This window comes from Drosophila yakuba, chromosome 3R (assembly GCF_016746365.2).
Source record: "Drosophila yakuba strain Tai18E2 chromosome 3R, Prin_Dyak_Tai18E2_2.1, whole genome shotgun sequence".
NCBI classification, from domain to species: Eukaryota; Metazoa; Arthropoda; class Insecta; order Diptera; family Drosophilidae; genus Drosophila; species Drosophila yakuba.
Genome location: NC_052530.2, coordinates 4,555,095 through 4,575,383, shown reverse-complemented (window position 1 = coordinate 4,575,383; position 20,289 = coordinate 4,555,095). Strand labels below are relative to the sequence as shown.

Here is a 20,289-nt window from a genome sequence, read left to right as displayed (position 1 = left end):
GATGTTTCTGCTCGTGCCAAATGAAAAATTTGTAAATGAGGGCCTAAAACGGGCATAAAATTAAGGGAACAAGGCGGCAAAAAATAAAAATCGGCACACAGCAGTCGTAAAGTAAATGATCAGTTCAAACTGAGGGACAGGGACAGGGACCTGGCTTCTCCACAGGTACACCGCCTTTTAGGCCCCTTCACCTATAAGGCCGAAATACTTGGACCCTTTTGCGTGTCTCGCTTTGGTGACATTCTCGTTGCTGAATTGTTGTTATGGGTTTTCGCTGTTCGGCTCGCTGTTGTTGCTGTTGTTGCCGCGTGTCATTTTCGAAATTATATGTCACACTTTTGGCGTTAAAACAGGCACACGACCGACCAACCTACCAGCCAAACTACCAACCAACCGACCAACCGAGCGACCAGAAAGTCCGACCCGTTTCAGAGTCCTGATTTTTATTGTCATGTTTTGATCTTTTCTTATTTTCCCTCACGGCGGCTGTTTTTTGTTTTGTTTTTATGTTGTTGTTTTCCGATTTTACTTTTCGTTTCAGCTGTCTTGTTGGGCAGTAGGAATCGGAGTTGGAGCTGAACTTGAAGTCAAGGAATGCGCATAAAAGTTTTTATGTTGTCAGCCAAGTTAAGACGACGGCTGTTGCCCGGGTCGAAGATGGTACTTACCCTGGGCACAACTCAATTGGACCGTTAAATATGCGTATTCAACGAAATCATTCTGGAAGAAGACAATGGCATCATAAATTCTTGCTTCCACTTGTTGCATTTACTTCGTTATTATTGCCCTCTTTCCACCATTCCACCACTCCACCATTTCCCAGTGGCCAGTGAAGCGTTTAATATAAAATTTGTCGCAAACGCAGGGCAGTTAATCAAAGTCTGTGAATTTGGCTGTGAGTAGGTGGTCCAGGTTGCCTTTGTTTTGCCCCTTCGAGCTGCAATCAATTTGCATCATGTTGTGGCTCACAATTCGACATTTATATGAAGATCGCCCCCATGTTTGAGCCATGGAATGGGGCTTTTTGGTTGGCTTATGCTGGTAGCTTTTTTTGTCTTTTAGCCCAAAATACCTTAAGATATGCTCTTAAGAAATCGCTTTGATTTCGTTTCGTTGCTGTTGTGGTGATGTGGTTGTTGTTTTGTCGACAACTCGTTAAAGTTGTCAATAAGTGCACCATTTTCGGCTTCTTATCAGCGAACCCAGAAGATACGTGCCGAATACCTAGGGAATTTGAGAGCCAGCCAAAGTAAACTCAACATCAAGTCGCAGCTCTTAACAATTTAAATGCTAATTTGCCGATGCGTTTTGTTTTGGGTATGTTGTGATAATTACCCCAAGTTATTTTTATTTATATTTCTTGAGATAGTGCTCTTTATTTCCTACGGGGCAGGAGATCGAGTTTTGTTATCTATGAGCTTTTACATTAAATACCGTTGGGGGAATTTGTAAAGAAATGCTAATTTCCCCGTCACGTGTGTGGTCGCCAGCCAAACTAATTGGTTTCAACGAATCAAGAAAGAAGACCAAGAGCTGGACCCAAAATAAATTTCCTCCTAAATGGCTGATAAGTGTAAGTAGCCCTCTGGAGCAACGAGGAGGTGAAATTGGGTGGCCGGTGGAGGAACGATGAACGCGGCGATCTGGCCACGAGTCCAGCTCCTAAGCAAGTTATTAGAATTCTTGTCACCTGGGCCGAGAACAAATTTACATGGCAACCAATAATTGAACAGCAATTTTCCATTTTCGCCACAAATTACCAAGGACGTGAGCCGAGTAGCAGGAGCGCGGGATAGGTGCAGGGGGGGAAACTAAATTGATTTTTACACCTGAGTATTGTCTGAGTGTGTGTGCACTAGAAAAAATGTGGCGTTTCTTATTTTAGAATATACTGCAAATAAATGAGGACTAAATATGTTCAAAACGAGAAGAGGTTTTCTTTAGTCAGAACTTGATTTATGTTTCAACATAACTTTAACATATATAAAATAAAGGAATTCAAATTAATAATATAACTTATATTACTTCTAATGTCAGTCCTAGTTTTGTAAACTATTCTATCATATTTAAAAAAATTAAATATAATAATATAAATATGATATATAAAAAAATGTTTTTAGGGAAGTTTAAGCTTACTCTTTGAGATGATTATGTTCTTAAAATATCCGGTTTTTTTGAGTGCATGGTATGCAGAACCAACGTTTGCCTAAGGACACACAGAGAGTGGCTCGAGTTAAAGTCAAGCCAGATTAGCAGCGACCAACACATGTTGCTGCTGCCGCTTTTGTTGCTGCAGCATTTGTATTTGTTGCTGCTGCTGCTGATGCTCATCAAGGAACGTCGCACGCAAGTTGTAGCTACAAGTTGTACATGGGAGTCGCCAAGCCGAAGGGACAGCAGGAACGGGGGCAGGAAGGATTCCGCTCCAAGCGGACGAAGCCACTAAGCTTGGATCGCGGTCTCCTGTTCAACGGCATGTTGCAATTTTAATTGAACCAGTCATTAATTAATTTTAACGCAAGGGATCGCCAGTAGAAAGTGGATTTTCAAGGCTGCAGTATGATTTTCGAACTCCTCTCCATTTAAAGTAATTCAAAACACCCCCGGTAAGTGGTATGTAATACCTATGCTGCATTTAGAATTTTCTCCTAATTGATATGTTTACTTTTCAGCTTATTCGATTCTCCTGGCTACTTTTGAATGGTGCGATCACTGAGTTACTAATACTCTTTGCGTATCCGAAGGTTTCCTTTTCCTTACTCGAATGCAAATCCAAATCGAGCGGCAATAATTTCATGATTGATGGCCGCGTAGTGCGGTTAACGGCGGCCGTTGATCGCCGATCGAAAACAGTGGATTGTAGATCGGAGAGGATCGAAGATCGAGGGGCTTCGATCTTGGCGATCCAGGCGATCGAGCGATCAACCGTTGGCAGGCTTTCGAATAAATAATAATAGACTTCTGGACCAGTTGTGCTAACATGGCTTGTGGTTAGCGTAATAATTCATCGGCTCCTGCAATGGGGGCCATCATTAGGCAGTCGAAACGGCTACTGAATTCGCGATCATCGGCCGCCCGAAAAATATAAATCGCCGCGTAAAGGCTCATCATCGGCATTTTTGAGAGATGAGCCTAAATCGCCAATCGTCGGATGCATCTGTGAAAATTCGAGGCGTGCTATTGGATTGTATCGTTCTTGGATCAGGCTTGGTCTATGCAATCGCGATAATCAACATTAATTGTGAATCAATAAGTGCACGCCTTGCCTTGGTCACTGCAGGCCAGGGGCGGTGGGGGCGTGGCCCGGACTTTGGTAATTGGCGCAAACGTGAGCAGGACGCGTTGCCAAGTTGGTTTAAAAACCCATTAATTAGTGATCATAATTGCCGTAGCCGGACTTAAGATTAATTGGAATATGAAGATATGGCCAAACGATTTCCACGTGACAATCACTGGCCAAGTCATAAATTAAAAGACCACGTTTACTTCCAGCAACCCTATTTCGTTCTAATACTATCATGGCTTTAAAAATCTGTATGAACTACTTTTTTAAAGTTGGTTAAAAATAATAAAAATAAATAATAAATAAAGTTGTACTTTGGTAATAATAAAGTTGTTTATATTTTATTTTTCTTTTTTACGCGACTATTATTATGATTTAATGTCCACAAAGCACATTTTTATTTAACATAAACCCCGAATGCTTAGTTTACAATGACAGGGCCTGCGATTTAAGAGGCCTGGTTAACCCGATTCGGGCGTAAAACCCACTAGTTCATCTCTGGCTCCGGGAAATCACCGGGCAGGCATGGTTAATTACGGGGGAGCGAGTGAAAAGTCGGGGCGGCAGTTAGCAGAAGGCTGAAACGATAGACAAATTTAATTGATGTCTGCGAGGCGACTGGCGATATGTGAGCTCAGATGTGAGCTATCTATTTAATGCTTCGATTTTAATTCTCTGCCACTTCCTGTCACTTCGCAGTAATTACCCAAAGGAGCAGCCAACTGCGTAGCTCCAAAGCGAGAGGAGGTAGAAGGCCTTAATATATATGTACAAGTCTGGATCGGCTGGGCATTTCTTTTATGGGAAATTATTGCTATTTTTAATGCAAATGCGCTAATTACAAACACTGATAAGGCAGGCGGGACCCGAAGGCCCGAGCAATGCATTTATTAGGAATTCCAACGATCGCTGACCAGGAGCCCAGTGCTGGCACTCTAGCTACTATTAGTGTTTGGCTATTTAAGGAATACTTGGAATTTTTTATTAGGGGAAAAGTAGCATTTTAAATATTTGAGAGTATCAATCGAATGGTATCGCCTAATTATATATACTAAGTAAATTTTTATCAGTAACTCTTGTATCAGATACCCATTATTAAGCATAACTTCTTAGGGATTGGCCCGACTTAAGCAATGTTCATAGCGATAGATCTTGGCATGCAAAACCCCTTCGTTGAGCTTAAACAATAACATAAAATGTTCGTCAAAATGAGTTTTGTGGTCCTTTAGAATGTTCCCGTTAGAATTAGCTACATTCTTCTCTGGATGCCTGACATCTCTGCAGAAGGATTCCCAAGTCCACCGTCCACTAGTCCGCCAGTCCAGTATCGAGTGTCCAGCGGCGCCTATGGCCAGATGCAAAACGCCCGCGGCACAATGCTCCGTGACAAAGTGGCACGCTTCCGCAAAGTGTCTCCAATGTGCATCGGGCCCAGTCTGCTACGAAAATGTGTAGTAGAGCAGTGAATAGCTGAGCAAAGGAAAAACCGAAAACAAATTAAATTGATCTAGTTTCTTTATGGCCAAGAAAGCTTCTGGGCATCGGGGAGCTCTTCGAGCGGTTTGAGCTCTTCCCTGGAGTTGCGGAAGAGACAACGACCGATGACAACGACGACGATGAAATATGTGGCCATAGATACGCGCTACTTGGGGAATACTTTCGGCCAAGGTAGCCATCTGCCATCCGCCATCCGGCCATCCAGCTACCTGGCCACTCGATGGCCCCCAGTGCCCGGATCCCGGTGCCCTAAGCGATGCTGCTAATGCATCGGCAGCATCCATGATGAATTAGTTTTGATTAGGCCAGACGCAGACGCAGATGCAGATGCAGTGCGTGTGTGTGGCTATTCTAAGGCTCTGCCAACTTTCGCTGATCTGTCTATAATATAGCAGGGCTGTTCAATTAGTCAAATGTCGCAGACAGAGCGATAGGGCTGGGATTATTAATAGCACTACGCTACTGACTACGGCGGGGTCTCTAACCCCAACTTGACATTTTCTTAACGGGCACGCCCTGAGATCCAGAGTCTGGAAATGCGGGTTCTTACCAGGTAGTATAAGTTGGTAGTGAGTCAATTTAAAATAGCTGGCAGTATTTCCTTAGAATGGGTTTATGCACCTTAAATTATACGAAAAGAATTTACTCGTAGAAATTTAAATTAAGACGCATGAATAGAGTTAATCATAACTAAATGAACTTTAAGTTTGCTTCCACTAACTTTCTTAAGATCGGGTGCTGCACAAAAAAAAGTGTTCCAGCATATTCCTTTACCGGTGAATCAATTCCAAATATTCTAGTAATTAGATACACCAACAATAGATTTTCATAATATTTAAAAAAGAGCTTCCCAGTGCCTAAATTGCCATTCAGCTTTTGCTTCGAGCCGATTAGTGTGTCAAGTAGAGCTCGTGTCGATGTCGTGTGTTGCATGTGGCATGCAAAGTTGAACTTGGCTTAACTGCTGGCAATTCTATTTATTTACGAAATAAATCACTAACGGCAACTCATTAGCAGTTAAGCAAAGATATTAAGCTGGGCACTATGGAGATTGCCGGCATGACATTCCTCCGGTCCCGGTCTCGGTCCTTTTTGTGGTTTTCAGGAGGAGAAAACCCAAGTCCGGTTTGCGATAGTTTGCGGTCGGTTGTTGAGTGACTGTTCAGCGACACCTCGCTGGAAGATAGTTGGTCCACTTCCCAATCCACAAATCGCCTGACTCTCAGCCGGGTATCTTCTTCTCGGTACCGAGCCTGCGATAAGCCATATTGGAGTCCATATATTGAAGCTACCGAATGGCTGAGATGAAATGTGGCAGCTTATCAAATCGAAATCAATTTGGTGCATATCGGGCATGCCATCTAAACACCTAAACATGTCAAATAGGCGCACTTAAGACGACAACTACACATGTGTGTGAGCCTCCCCAGACTGCCGACAGTTCATCACCTTGGCTGGCTGACTGACTGGCTGGCTAAATGGCCAAGGATTCACCCAAGAGCTGGACCCCAAGAATGGGGATTACCGCCGACTGTTCGCCGGCTCTATATTCCGAATAATTTTGTTTGCGCCTGTCATAAGCGAAGACTTGCGACTGGGTAACAACTGGCCATTGGTAGCCACAGCTCGCGGCTCAAATTGTACCGCAAGCCCACAAATCACAAGGCGAACATCCAGCTCCTACAGCTCCTCTAGCTCCTCCAGTCTGATCCCCTCCAGCTCCTCCGGACTCCTCGGCCGCTGCTCTCGTTCGATGATGATTGCTGCGCAGACAAGAATTTCTAGTTTCAGAACCTTAACTGTGGCAATCGAGAGGCCGAAGACGTGGAAGCCGCAGCCGTGAAAGCATTTTGCATTTTCATGCCCTAGCTGAAGAGGAATTCTGAATTTACCAATTGGTTTGTAAGGAATAGATGGCTTATTCTTCTATTGGAAGAAACTGCCTTTCCATTGAAGTGTACTTGATTTGTCTAGGATTGGTTCCTTTTTAGTAAAATAGCGCAAAAATATCAGAACAATATAAAAACAAGAAAAGCGGATTGCCATTTTAAATATTCGATGAACCAAAACATAACAAATGCGAAAAGTTGAACAAGAGAGAACGCTATAGTCGAGTTCCCCGACTATCTGATACCCATTACTCAGCCAGTGGAAGTGCGAAGGAGAGTCTTCAACACTGACAGTTTTTGGCGGTTTGTGGGCGTTAGAGTGGGCGTGGCAAAACTTTTTTGGCAAATCGATAGAAATTTACAAGACCAATATAAAAATGAAAAAATATCTAAACATTTTTCAAAAGTGTGGGCGTGGCAGCTTCGGGCGGTTTGTGGGCGTTAGAGTGGGCGTGGCAAAACGTTTTTTGGCAAATCGATAGAAATTTACAAGACCAATACAAAAATGAAAAAATATCAAAACATTTTTCAAAAGTGTGGGCGTGGCAGTTTTGGGCGGCTTGTGGGCGTTAGAGTGGGCGTGGCAACATGAATCGACAAACTTGCGCTGCGTCTCTGTATGCCTAATCTAAACTTTCTAGCTCTTGTAGTTCCTGAGATCTCAGCGTTCATACGGACGGACAGACAGACGGACGGACAGACTGACATGGCCAGATCGACTCGACTATTGATCCTGATCAAGAATATATATACTTTTATGCATATATTTTATGATTATATATATTTTTTATATATATATATATATATCATATATCATATTTTCCATGGACATGTAGAGCATCTGCAATTCCTCCCCAGCTGACCATTTTGCTCGCCTTTTTGCATTTTTACGATGGAATTGCGCTCATAACTTTGGCCGCATCCCCGAGACATTTGCTGCTCGTCTTTGGCAGCCGGAAAAACTGAAGAATTTTAGGCCCGACATGCGCCTGTCGCTGCTGGCAGCCCGGCCGACCTGCTCCTCTTTTGGGGATCGGAGCGGATGGGGATCGGATCGGTGGCAACAGGTGATCGGCGGTGACTGGCGGCCAGGAGAAGAATGACCAGAGCAACCGCGTGGCCGAGTGGCCGAGGAACCGACGGAGGAATTGAGCGTTTCTTTTCTTTCTTTCTGGTCAGGCGACTTTCCTGCTGCTGGCTGCAATCGCCTTGGAGTTTGGAACATTTCATTAGTTTTGAGTGCTGGCATATATCGTCCGTGTCGTCGTCTTCTGGCCCGCTTTGGCTATTATTTTCAATTTTATTGCGCTTTTTATTGGGGCAGCATTTCGCCACGATATGGCTTATTGAAACGAATGCCTAACTAATTTATATGACCAGAAAGAAATCCGTTCGCCGAGCATGCGAGTAATACTAGTATGCATTTATGTACATCAACATTATCAAAAATAAAAAGACGGTGTTTGGTTAAATTTTAAATTTCGTTTGTTTAATTGGGTTCAAAAAGTGTTTTCGCCAAATTTGCATATTTTTTCACGTATTTAATATATAATTCGAATATTATTAGATTACTTTGACATAAAATATCAACTTATGCTTAGGGGTATATATTAGGTGTGGAATTTATAAGAGCGAACTGATATCGTCGAGAAGGTGGAGCCTCCCCAATTATGAAAGATAGAACCGATTCGACAGACTTAACGATCTAAACACAAACACAAAGACTGTCTTGGAAATAAGAGTTTGCGAACTGGGAGCCTCTTGGTATTTGGAATACTCATTTAAATGGTAGTTAAGAACTGGATGTGCACACAAAAGACATTAATAAACACTTAGATTCCTATGTATTTCAACGCACAAACAAATTATATTTGAACTGCAATGCGAAACTACAAAAACACATTTTCAAGCTGCCTCACCGATTGAGCATTAAGTGTATTTTTATTTTTATTTGTATTTGGCTTAGCTACGAATAATTGTTGTCTAGCTAAGAATGCATCAATAAAATACATTTATCCAGGTGAATTCAACATTCATGTAATGTATATATGGAAGAAAAACTGTCCATAAGCAACTCGAGATATAAACACATTTACTTATGTACACATTTAATACACCTATGGATATAATTTGCTTAAGCCTTGCCCTTTGGATAAATGACTGAATAATAATTATTAACACTGAACCATGCATCAAATGAACAATATAAATCACAACGTTTAAAATGTCAAAATCGTTTCTTAGGTGTAATTATTTTTCCTCTGTCCGTGTTTTTATAAGCTTCATTATTTTCTTGATGGCACATAAGTTTCACACATTCATTTGCATTTTGGATACTTTGTGACTTACTCCAAACACTATACTAGCTAAGAAATGACAAACTGTCAATAAAAATATATAGATTAATGTTATCCTCCTTCGGGAATGTTCTCAATGTTGGCACTGCCCTTCACCTATTTTGTAGTTATAAGTTTAAGCTTACTCGGTCCTAATGCTAATTTGTGTCTGATTTTAGCGGCTATGCAAAATATATGTTGTATGTTCACCATTATTTTTGCTATAAAATAGATCCGAATTTAAAACATTCTCAAGCCATTCGTATTTCGTACTTTCGTATCTCAGCTATCGTGGCTCTCTACACTTATGTATGTATACATCAACAAATACATTTGTCAAGTGGCACAAGAGTTTAATTTTTCGTGCTTTTCCACACTTTCTACTTCGATTCAAGTTCGTTAGGTCATTTTTGAGGCGCCAGACTCATTCAGAATAAGCCGAGCATTAAAATTTCGTTATCAAATTTCAATTATACTTATTTTATAGGTATACTGTGTGATTCATAGCCATACAAAAGTTCATAAAGCTATTCATAGTTTTGGAATAAGGTTCGAATTAGGACTGCTGGGGTTTCTTGTACTTGTACTGCTGGGTATTCAATATTTCTATTGTCTAACTCCTACGAAGTTCTTTACGTTTTATGCGATCCTTATTGCCAAATACTACGAGCCGAAACCATCTACTTTGCATGCACCATTCGTTTTTCGTTTTGAAAATCAATTTGGAACTGAAAAACAACGAACTAATAAATAATAACGCAAATGATATATGTTTTATAAAAAATTGTTATATATTTTGCAAGGTAAAGTAAACTAATAATATAAAAATTAATTCAACTTAAAATAAACCATTACAAACTAAGAAGAAAGTGTTTTCTACAGTAGATAGAACATAAACGTATTCAAGATATATGTATAATGTTTAATAACATCTCATTTCCATTTGCCATTTTGATTTCGAATCAATTAAGGAAGTACACTGGGATAATTTTCAATTTTATGTTCCGATTACGTTTCCGTTAAACAAGTATCTCGTTTCTAGCACACGAAAATTCCGATTTTCGATTAAAAGTAACTTTTGTTTTGAACTTACGCAATTTATAATGCTTAGAGGAAAAAATGATATGCTAAGATTTGTGTGTTCGTTTTTGTGTATTCTGAATGTTAAAACCTAAATCTAAACCTTTAAGATAATAAGTTAATAATTATAATAGATATATATGTGTAATTATTTTAAAATGCAATAAATTAGTGTTTGTGTGTTTAGTTTGTGTTAGCATTTTTAAAAAATGAACATTAGCTAGGCAATGGCGAAAGGATTATAATTTTTAAGATTATTACTGGTTACTTGCAGTTATGTAAAGAAATTAAAATTAATAATTATTACACATGAGATCACAGTATTAGAGACATAAGTTAAATATTTTCCCATTTCAATTACATCGAATATAGTTAGTAATCATCAATTTGCTTTAGTTAGGCTTTGTATGGTTAGTAACTCTGTTTTGCTTGCTCGATTTCTTAAATTCTTGATTTTTAGATTCCTTGATTTCCTATCGTGACCATTCTTGGATGTGTGATATTATCTAGGCTAACTGTAGCATATTGTATCTTCTCTACTATTTAATGTCTTGCATAGATTTTGTTGATAGCACAACCCCGTTTCTACGACTACAGTTCAGTATACACTAAGTGATTATTCAGCATCAGCGATTGACTCCTCTCGACGGATTGCCCCTGGCTGGACTCTTGCTGGACCTCTTGAGCTCTACTTCTCCTGGATGCTGCTATCCTTGTAGAAGAAGGGCTGGCTGGAGTCCTGGCCCACCCACACGTAGTTGAACTGCCGGGGACTGGTGAGCGGCGACAGGGTGCCGTAGTCGGATGTCAGCTCGAAGGGAAAGGCGCTCTCGTCGAGATCCAGGGCCAGGGCCAGACTAACTTTCTGCGTTGGAGCTGCAGTTGGAGTTGGAGTCTTTGCCTTGGCAATGCTGGATGCCGAGTTCTCTAGTCTCTACATGCTCGCACTGGAGGTGGCTATGGCCAAGTCAGCGGAGTGGAGCAGGTGATGCTGCTGGTACTGCTGATGCTGCTGCAGGCTCAGGTGATGCTGCTCTTGTTGCTGCTGCAGGTGCTGCTGTTGCTGCTGTTGCTGCTGTTGCTGCTGTTGCTCGCCGCGCACCTTCTCCTTCTTGATGCGCTGCTTTAAGTGCACCTTGGCGTGCCGCTTCTTCTCATCGGATCGAGCGAACTTCCTGCCGCAAATGTCGCAGCTGAAGGGCTTCTCGCCGGTGTGGGTGCGAATGTGGGTGGTGAGGTGATCACTGCGACTGAAGCTGCGCATGCAGATGCGGCACTGGAAGGGCTTTTGGCCCGTATGGATGCGTATGTGGCGGGTAAGCTCGTCGGAGCGGGAGAACCTACGGTCGCAGTTTTCCACCGGACAGGCGTAGGGTCTCTCATGCACGGGCGTCTTGCTGGGGCGATTGGGATACTTGCGCGGCTTCACGGGCACCAGTTTCAAGGGCACAGTGCTCTGCTGATAGACCTGCGACAGGATCTCGTGTCCTTTGCTGGTGGATGGACTGTACTCGGCCAGTTGCACTGCTGCGGCTGCTGCAGCGGCGGCAGCGGCTGCCGCAGAACTGCCTCCGGATCCTCCGGAATAGCCCGTGCCATTGGAACTGGGCTGCATGTCGGGATAGTTCTCCTGCTTGGGTATCAAAACGCCCAGAGCTGCATTGCTTGAACTGGCGGATGAAGTGGGCCCTGGCAGCACCAGAGTCTGCTGTTGCTGCACCTGCTGCACCTGCTGCACTTGTTGCTGCTGCTGGGCATAGTCCGCTGGTGAGTCCAGCCATTGGTATTTCGGCTGCGATCGCGCATACTGCTGCTGTTGCAACTGCTGCTCGTGGCTGCTGTGCAGGTCACCCAGGCCCGGAAATCCGGCGGAGGTTCCGGCGTAAGTTGGTGGCGGTTGTTTCAGCAACAGAGGTGTGCAGTCCATGGTCAAACCCAAGAGCTCGGCGTGCTGGGCCGCCGCTGCTGCTGCAGCACGTCCGTCGTCGTAGGGCGAGGGAGCAGCTCCTGCGGCTTGCTGTTGCTGCTGCTGTTGCTGCTGCTGCTGCATGGTGGCATAATGAGCGGGCAGGCTGAACAGGGGCGGCTGGAACATGGTCTTGTCCGGACTGGGAAGACCCCAGCTGTTGCCCAAACTATTTGAGGGCGGGGACATCGGTCCGGCCAGGGCGCCCAGTTGCGGGGAGGGAAGTTGCTGTTGCTGTTGCTGCTGCTGGTGCTGCTGCTGGGCTGCTGCCGCAGCAGCTGCGTTCATCGCGTTGCCTGTGGTGGTGAAAATGCCACGATATGAGATTTTGCTAGCCTGCTGTTGTGATTGCTGGTGTTGAATGGCATGCTGCTGATAGTGTTGTTGGTGGTGTTGTTGGTGCTGCTGGTGTTGCAGTTGCTGTTGTTGGTGTAGCGGCTGTTGTTGGTGTTGCTGCTGTTGTTGTTGTTGCTGTTGTTGTTGGAGTTGTAGCTGACTGGGATGGTGGTGGTGGTGATGATGATGATGGTGGTGATTTGGCAATTGTTGTTGTTGGTGTAATATTTGGTGCTGTTGGTATTGATGTTGCGGGGAGCTCATGTGTTGTTGTTGTTGCTGCTGCTGTTGGTGACTGTGGTGGCAATTGCTGTTGTTGCTGCTCGTGTTGTTGTGTTGCAGCTGTTGTTGTTGTTGTTGCTGTTGTTGGTGTGAATGTGTGTGGTTGCCGGGCGAGCCAACGCACTCGGTGTTGCTGTTGTCGCTTTCGCTTGTTGTCTGTTTGCTTGTTGTTGTTGATGATGATGTTGTGGTGTTGTTGTTGTTGTGTTGTGGGTACATATTACAACTATTATTACTTGATTCTTCCTTGACAATGGCCAATGCTGGCGGAGTGCTGCGCTCCTCCTTCAACGGACTGCAATGCGACAGCACGGGACTGGCCACAGATATCACCTGGGGTTCCAGAGACAGATCCTCGGATTCGATGGAGCCTGCAATGGAGGAACAAAGGATATGCGTGTTAGTTGTGTGGCTCTTCTTTAAGGGATATTAAATAAAATTCAATTACAAAAAAAATAAGATCATCATCCTAATAAATTGAAAGTGATAAGCGACGCATGTCGAATTTCTTGTACCTAAGATCTGTTGTGCTTTTGCATAAAATTCTAAAGAATTTCAAGCCGCATTATGACAGAATGAATTCCTCTGGGTGATATTTGGGTTATATGAAAAAGTAAATCATTGGCCTGAATGCCTTGATTGCTGGTGTTGCTTGAGTTGCTGGTGCTGCTGCTGCTGATGTTGCTGTTGCAACGATATCAATCACAGTTCGCTCGAACGGCTTTGGCATTGGCACTGGGTAACTGCAACTGCAACTGCAGCTGGGCGCGCTTTGATTTCGCGGAAATCGAACGACACGGGAGGTCGCATCATCGCTCATCGCTCATCGCTCATCGTGCCCAGAAGTCGAGAAAAGCAGAAGTGCAGAAGCTGCCGGCGGCAGAAGACAGTTGCCATTGGGGGCCAGGCAAAAGTGTCGGCGAGAAGACTAATTACGCGGCTACCAGGCCGGGAATATATCTTCTCCAGCTCTTCTCGGTTCCCCCTCTTTTTGTTTCTTTTTTTTAGTGCTCACGATTGGCGTCATTAATGCTGCTTGGACTTGAGCTGGATATTGATTGAGTTGCAATGCGCCTAATGTGCTGCGACATCAATCTGGTTTTCGGAGGGGGCAGTAGCAATGCATTGGGATTCACAGAAATTTTCGCGATAGCGTTTCTATTGTTCCATACAATATATTTGCAAGCCCCATTAATGCTGTCAGGGCAAATTATGTGCCCCAAGAAAATAGAAGAAAAAGTTGACAACAAATTATGCTTAAATTTGTTACAGGCCCAAAAGGAGACGCATTCCAGTCTGGCCAATATGGAGCCTTGGTCGACCAATTTGTCCAAACCCAAACCCTCCAATACGAGTGAGACATGGCCAGCAGTTTCGCCAGCTTGCCAAGTTTGGCGATTAAATGCCGCTCCATCATTGTCATGCAAATTGTTTTAATGGATTTTCATTTAAAAATTGCCCATGTCTATGATTTCTGCCGTTCTGCTTCTCTGCTGTTCTGCTGTTCTTTTCTTAGCGTTTTGGCCAAGAAGTCGCCGCAGCGTGGGTTGTGGCCAGAATTTACGAGTGACATTTTTTTGGCTTCTGGCAAACTTTATAGCTAATTTATATATTTATGTTTTAGACACAAATGAATCTGAGATATGTTTTTATGCATTTTCAATGGATCTACACGCTCTCTGCGAGAGACCAGATAAAAATGTGTCATTCTTTAGGGCAGAAAAGAGAGCAATTAAACTCAATTGTTTTTGATAGCAGCAGCAAATCTAGTATACTTTATTTGCTTTGCCTTAATTCAATTAGAAATGCAGCTCCATATGTCCGTAGATACTCGTATATACGTATCACAATAATGTATATATACAAGTCCGATATGGTACGCGTATCTTGGGGCAGCGTCTAGTGAGAAAATTGCGCTCGAAACATTGACACTGAACGGAAATGTTTAATACATGCGCCGTCGTTGTTGCCTTTTCTAGATTAATTAAGCTCTTTTTTTGCTCTATTTCTATTATTATTATGCAGTCTCAGAAATATGAGAACGCTGCGCCGCGATCATTGCAAAATTCAATTTTTGACATTAATGAAAAGTGAGCGCGAAAATAAAACAGAAAATTTTATGACATAAATTTTACAAAGTCTATACGGCGATATAGCCATTGGGATGTCAACATTTTTATTAATTTATATTTATGTGAGCAAAGATCAAAATTATATATGAAACTCTTGGCTGGAGGCCGCTTTAAATGCCTCATAACTTAATAATACGAAACGAATTTATTAATGCAAACGCACAGGCACAAACAAAATCACAAAGAAAAAAGAAATCCAAAATTGAAAAACAAGATCAACAAATCAGAAGACGTGCAAATAAAGAAATGCCTCAAAAATTGGTACTCCAACATTTTCGAATGTTTATTTTTGATTTTGAACTTGTTGTTGTGTGGCAGGGGGGCAATGAGGCAAGCCAAGGGAGAAAAGGTTGCGGTAAGTCGTCCGGTGAAAGACAAAGCCGAGATACTTTGAAGTGGCGCAGAAGTAAGTCAAGATATGGGCCAACATAACGACAGTTTCTGCGGTCTCCGCTGAGGCTGATTTATGTTGAGACTTAGGACTGACAACGGATTAGTTGCAGACTCCATGCGGACTGCAACTGCCCCAGTACTGCCACTGCAACATGTGGCAGCTGCAAGCTGCATCCATTAGCAGCAGATAAAGAAACCTCACGGCCCGACTTTTCTCCCAGCCGATGGCGCGTCGGCCAGGCAAAACTCTTTAAATGTTTTGAGGCTTTTGTGTCCACGATTTATAGACCGTATTACAATATTGAACTATCTTGGCGAGAAAAATACATGTACTTTCGCTCCGTTCTAAATTATCTCTACTCGAGTATCGTGGTATTCGGACTGAGTTAGTTTCTTTCTAAAGAAATATGTAAGGAATGCAAAGAAGCTAACACTACTAACTATCAATATTTGAACTGTCCAACTAAAATTGTGAATTGATTATAAATACAACTTCAACTTTTAAAAGACTGATAAAATTTAAAGATGTAAAAACAGAGTCGAGCATTAAGTTCTTTCTAGTTATCTTTTAATGCAAATACCAGTCCATGTAATTAGTAATTTTTAGTGAATGCACTTCATATTCACTATGTTTACTTAAAGCTGTACTCACCAGTAATGGGGGGTGGTTCCACCACGGTGCTGGGGCCGAAAAACGAGGGAATATCGCTGGACGTGGTCACCGGCGTGTTCAGGTCGCCCGGCAGCGCCTCGATCAGCTGCTTGTGGGCCTCCACCTGCTCAACGGCCGACGAGGTGGGGCTGTGCTGGCCACTGGTGTTCAGCAGGCTGAGATGGGAGGCCGAGCTGCGTCCGCTGCTGGCGGTGGCGCTCGGCTGAACGGCCACGTGTCCCGGACTGCCGCCCTGGGTGGGCGTGGCCGTCTGGTTGCGGGCACGGAGCACCGAATTGTTGGCGGACGCGGCGGCGGCAGCTGCAGCAGCGGCGGCTGCCGAGGCGGTGGTGTAGTGGAGCAGCGAGGACGACGTGGACGACGAGGATGCGGTCGAGGAGGAGTTTATGGAGTGGCTGCTGGTGCTGGCGCTGGTGCCGCCGTGATGACTGCCCCCGAATTGGGCGGGACTCAGGTAGGTGGCCGTCGACGGACTGCCGCTGCTCTGGGCCGCCGTGCTCGTCTTGAACAGACAGGTGTCGAAGCTCAGCACATTGAAGTGGGCGGCCGCGGCCGTTTCGGTGAGCAGGAATGCGTGATGCGTTGGCGCCACCAGGGTTTCAAGCCCTTCCATGATCATGGCAGCTGATGGAGTTCCAGGGGCTACGCCGCCTGCAAAGAGAGGAACAAATTAATAAATTGGATAGAGATTTTTCTAAATAAATTACAGTTCAAAAGTAAGCTTTCGCAAAGTAGAGACAAAAGTATTTCATTTAAAGATTTCTTCAGAGATTTCAGAATTACCATCTGCTTATAACCGCCAACTAATTTTTCAGAGCTGATATATATTTTTATTAAATCTAAAACGAAATGTCGAGAGCAATCAAAGCTGGTAACCGCAGACGGACTCATGCAAAATCATAATTGCGAATGCCGCGCACTTCGGCGTTCAATTGATTTGCCACGACAGCTGTTCGATTGCATAACCAGTCGGTGAATGAGTGAGTACTTGGGGTCATCAAGTGGTGAAATTACTTAACAATTTAATTTGCCATCGAGTTGTCGTCTTTTGGGATCTGTCGCAGACTTTCGCCTCCTGCGCCCACGATGGCGATCGCAGGCAATTAAATTAAGATCGATTAAGCACTTAGCAGCTCGCAGTTCGCGGCTCTAAGCCCTGAGAAGTAGAACAGGCGTCTTTCCCATGGTTCGTCATCATCATCATCATGAACATCAACATCATCACCCCACAGGTTTAAGATCGAACCTCGATTCCGGGAAGTGGGCCATTCAGTGACCTTACGTAATCCACTGTCGCAAACTTATGCAAGACTCTCAATTAGAGATGTGGCTGGCCAATTTTTCTAAACAAATGCCACATAAACTTGGCTTATTATTTATTTTGTAGTTATCTATGTCCACGTCTATGGCTATGAGTGTTTATCACAGATAAACTAACCGAATTTGCGATTGCCATCTGCAACGAGTTTTCGGCACTGGGTCTGGGTCTTCCCCATTCAATGGGGCTCTCGAGTGTTGTTTTATTTTATTATTATTATTTTTAGTTTTTTCCATTTTTTTGTGATGTTTTTTTTTCACCGTGGCAAAGGCTTGACCGCGTTGATTTGCATTACAAGTGCACTTGTGCTGACAGGCAGCTATGCGCCAAAATAACTACCGTGCCACGGCGTATCTGTCGGATGTACGAAGAGGCAACATCGGCGGAAGAGAGCGTCCCGCTTTTGGCACTTTTGCTTTTTCTCCTTTATTTACATTTGATTTCACGCATAATTTCCATGGCAAAGTGCACTCGAGACGGGAAGCGAGTGAAATTACATTCAAAAACGTCGGAGCACAGATATGCCGACTCAGATACAGATACAGATGCAGATACTTTTACACATTTGTGTTGGCTGAGCCCGCGCGTGCTGTGCTGTGTGCCTTTTGTGTTTTGTTCATTCATAAAATTATGCGCCCGAGTCAATAATTTTTACAGTCGATCAAAGATTTGTATCTGCTTTTTTCTCTTCGCTGGCTTGCCACATGAATCATCCACGGGCGGCCGAAATAAAACCCAATACCTCGATCTCAAACCTTTCAAAGTCTGAAAAACTGGTTGGAGTAGAGCATCGAATCGAACTCACTGCCACCTCTTTGGACTTCTTGGCCCGGTCTTTGTCTTCCCCTGTGGTTCTTAATAACTCGGCTAACAATTGACACTCCCTTAAATAAAAAAAAATAAAGAAAAACCAACAACGGCAAGCGATGCTGTTGCTTATCTACAGTGGCAACTGCCTAAGAAGATATCTTGGGTATGGAATGAAACTTTAAAGCAAATGAAATCATGACTGGCTACTAGCGCAATCGCTCTAGAGATCTGTTACGGCTACCATTTATCATTGAGAGTTTTTCCGTCTGGACTTCCATCATAGGCAAGTGCCACTGTTTCAAACCGCTGTCTGCGTATATGTATATTGTAAATCTTGTCTCCGGCCCGGATCCCCTGACTTCTTTCACTCTGCATATTTTTGCATAGCATTTTTCCTGATTTTGTTTTTAGTGTAGTAGGACAGACAACACAACACACGTCAAGATCTCTTTACCATGAATGAATATTGGCAGTGGCTGTGCGCCAGAGTGAGATAGATATCCGAAAGATACATTTAACGGCTCGATGAGGAAGAAAAAAAAAGCGCCGAGCATGAAAAAATTGTTATGTTGATATTATTTTAATTAGGTTTTGCCAAACCGGTTGCAGCTGTCGCTATAACTCTAGCCAGTTCCATAGTTCCACTTGGAGTTCTATATGCTCTTTTTTTCTTCTTATTATTACTTCGCCCCGGTCGAGAGTGTTAACAATCGGATAGATGGGCGCCAATTTGTTTGCTTTGGCAATTGATGGGGATGGTGGATGGGCCACGGCTGACCCCCAGGTCTCAGGTTATTATTCGATTTTTAACCATTTGTTTTCATTGGCAGCATTGAAGACCTCATTGAGGATTAGATTTTGAGACGCACTAAGCGGCCTTTGGCTACTTAGCGGCTCCAAAAATAAACTACAAGTTTGTTGTCTTGGGGGAGCTTGTCCAATACTATCCGGTACTCAAATATCGACAGATTTGCATTTGCAGCCTTGGTACAGCGCGAAGCAAAAAAAAATATCTCAACTAATAATAATAATAATAATAATAATACGAGTTTTTGCTTTGTTTTCTTTCGTTAATAATATGAGAAGAAATTCAAGAAACGTTTAAAGGAGAAGGGATGGCGATCATTAGTCAAATGTGTGTGTGTGTGTGTTGGAGGGTAAAAGTATCTCGCAGATACATACATAGATAGAAAACATGCCAGTTGCATGCGACACGGAGCCAAAACGAAACGATGATGGAATGGCCGGGCGGCAACAAAGTCCATCATTCACACAGCGGGAGCAGGAACCCCATCTCCCATCCCCCAATCCCTCCTTCCCCTGTGCCCCAAGCTCCCTTCACCAGGAGTGTCCAACAAGTTAACATGGACAACATGAAAATGTATCTTTTGCCGCCGTCTTTTGCATGCGTAACACTTTGTCACACTTTTCATGCCAACAGCTCTGGTTGCCTGTTTTCCCTCCTCATGAGAACAATTAATGAAAATAAACAGCCGCGGGCCAGACTACAACAACAACAACAACCATCGCCACAACTCTACACCACACCGAATATGTATATTTTTATAAAGGTTGCCTTTTCGCCTCTTTGTTTGAAATCATTTTAGTGGGCACTTAAATGAAAATTTTCTTGTTTGACTTGGCAGCCAAAACGCACGAAAAAAAAACGCACTACCGACGGCAACTTCAGCCGTTTCGGTCACTTAAAGTTGAGAAAAATCCAAAGGAGCTGGGGGATTTGGTGTCAAAGTGCCATTTGGCAAGTGCGGCAAGTGTTAAATGAACTCAACGATGACCCGATCGCAGGCGTCGGCACCTTTTGTTTTGATATCATAATTAATTGCCCAAATACGAAAATTCGACGAAAAGTGATGGAAAAGCTTTGGAATTGATCGATGATCCATGGCTTGGTTATGGGAGGTTGCCTGTAAATCATTTTGATAATTGTTTTTCCATTTCGAATGCGGTCTGGCATTATAAAACCACAACTAGGAGGTGCATTAGCGGGAAAGCTTTTGGCCGGTTTGGGGGCGTTACGGATCTGAGGCTAGGTACATTAATGTGTGGAATGCAGACGGACCAAAAACATTTGCCATCAAATTGTAAACAAGTGAGCTGAGCAGATTGCTCTTTTAATTGAGCGCTAAGTGTATGACAATAATTTAATTACGAAATCTGCAAATGGCTAATGTAGATTGCACTTGTGCTTGGCCACATAAATTCGGGAATACATAGTTGCGGTCGTAAATTTTGCCGCTTGGCTGTGTCTCTGCTCCCAGGTGCTTTCTAAATAA

At 43.4% G+C, this 20,289-nt stretch overlaps 1 protein-coding gene across 4 annotated transcripts in view; it reads right to left on the bottom strand.

Moving 5' to 3' along the window:
• Positions 1 to 8,136: 8,136 nt before the first annotated feature.
• LOC6535503 (hormone receptor 4) overlaps positions 8,137 to 20,289 on the bottom strand; it is a 40,263-nt gene continuing 28,110 nt past the window's right edge. For 3 of the 4 annotated variants that reach the window (XM_039375467.1, XM_039375468.1, XM_039375470.1), the window contains 2 exons: positions 15,847 to 16,518; positions 8,137 to 13,040 (listed from right to left, as the gene is read on the bottom strand). In XM_039375467.1, coding sequence (XP_039231401.1) covers positions 11,020 to 13,040; positions 15,847 to 16,518 — 2,693 coding nt within the window. In that variant the 3' untranslated portion in view covers positions 8,137 to 11,019. Of the gene's footprint in view, positions 13,041 to 15,846; positions 16,519 to 20,289 lie in introns of those variants that run through there. The other variant, XM_039375469.1, reaches the window with a different exon arrangement.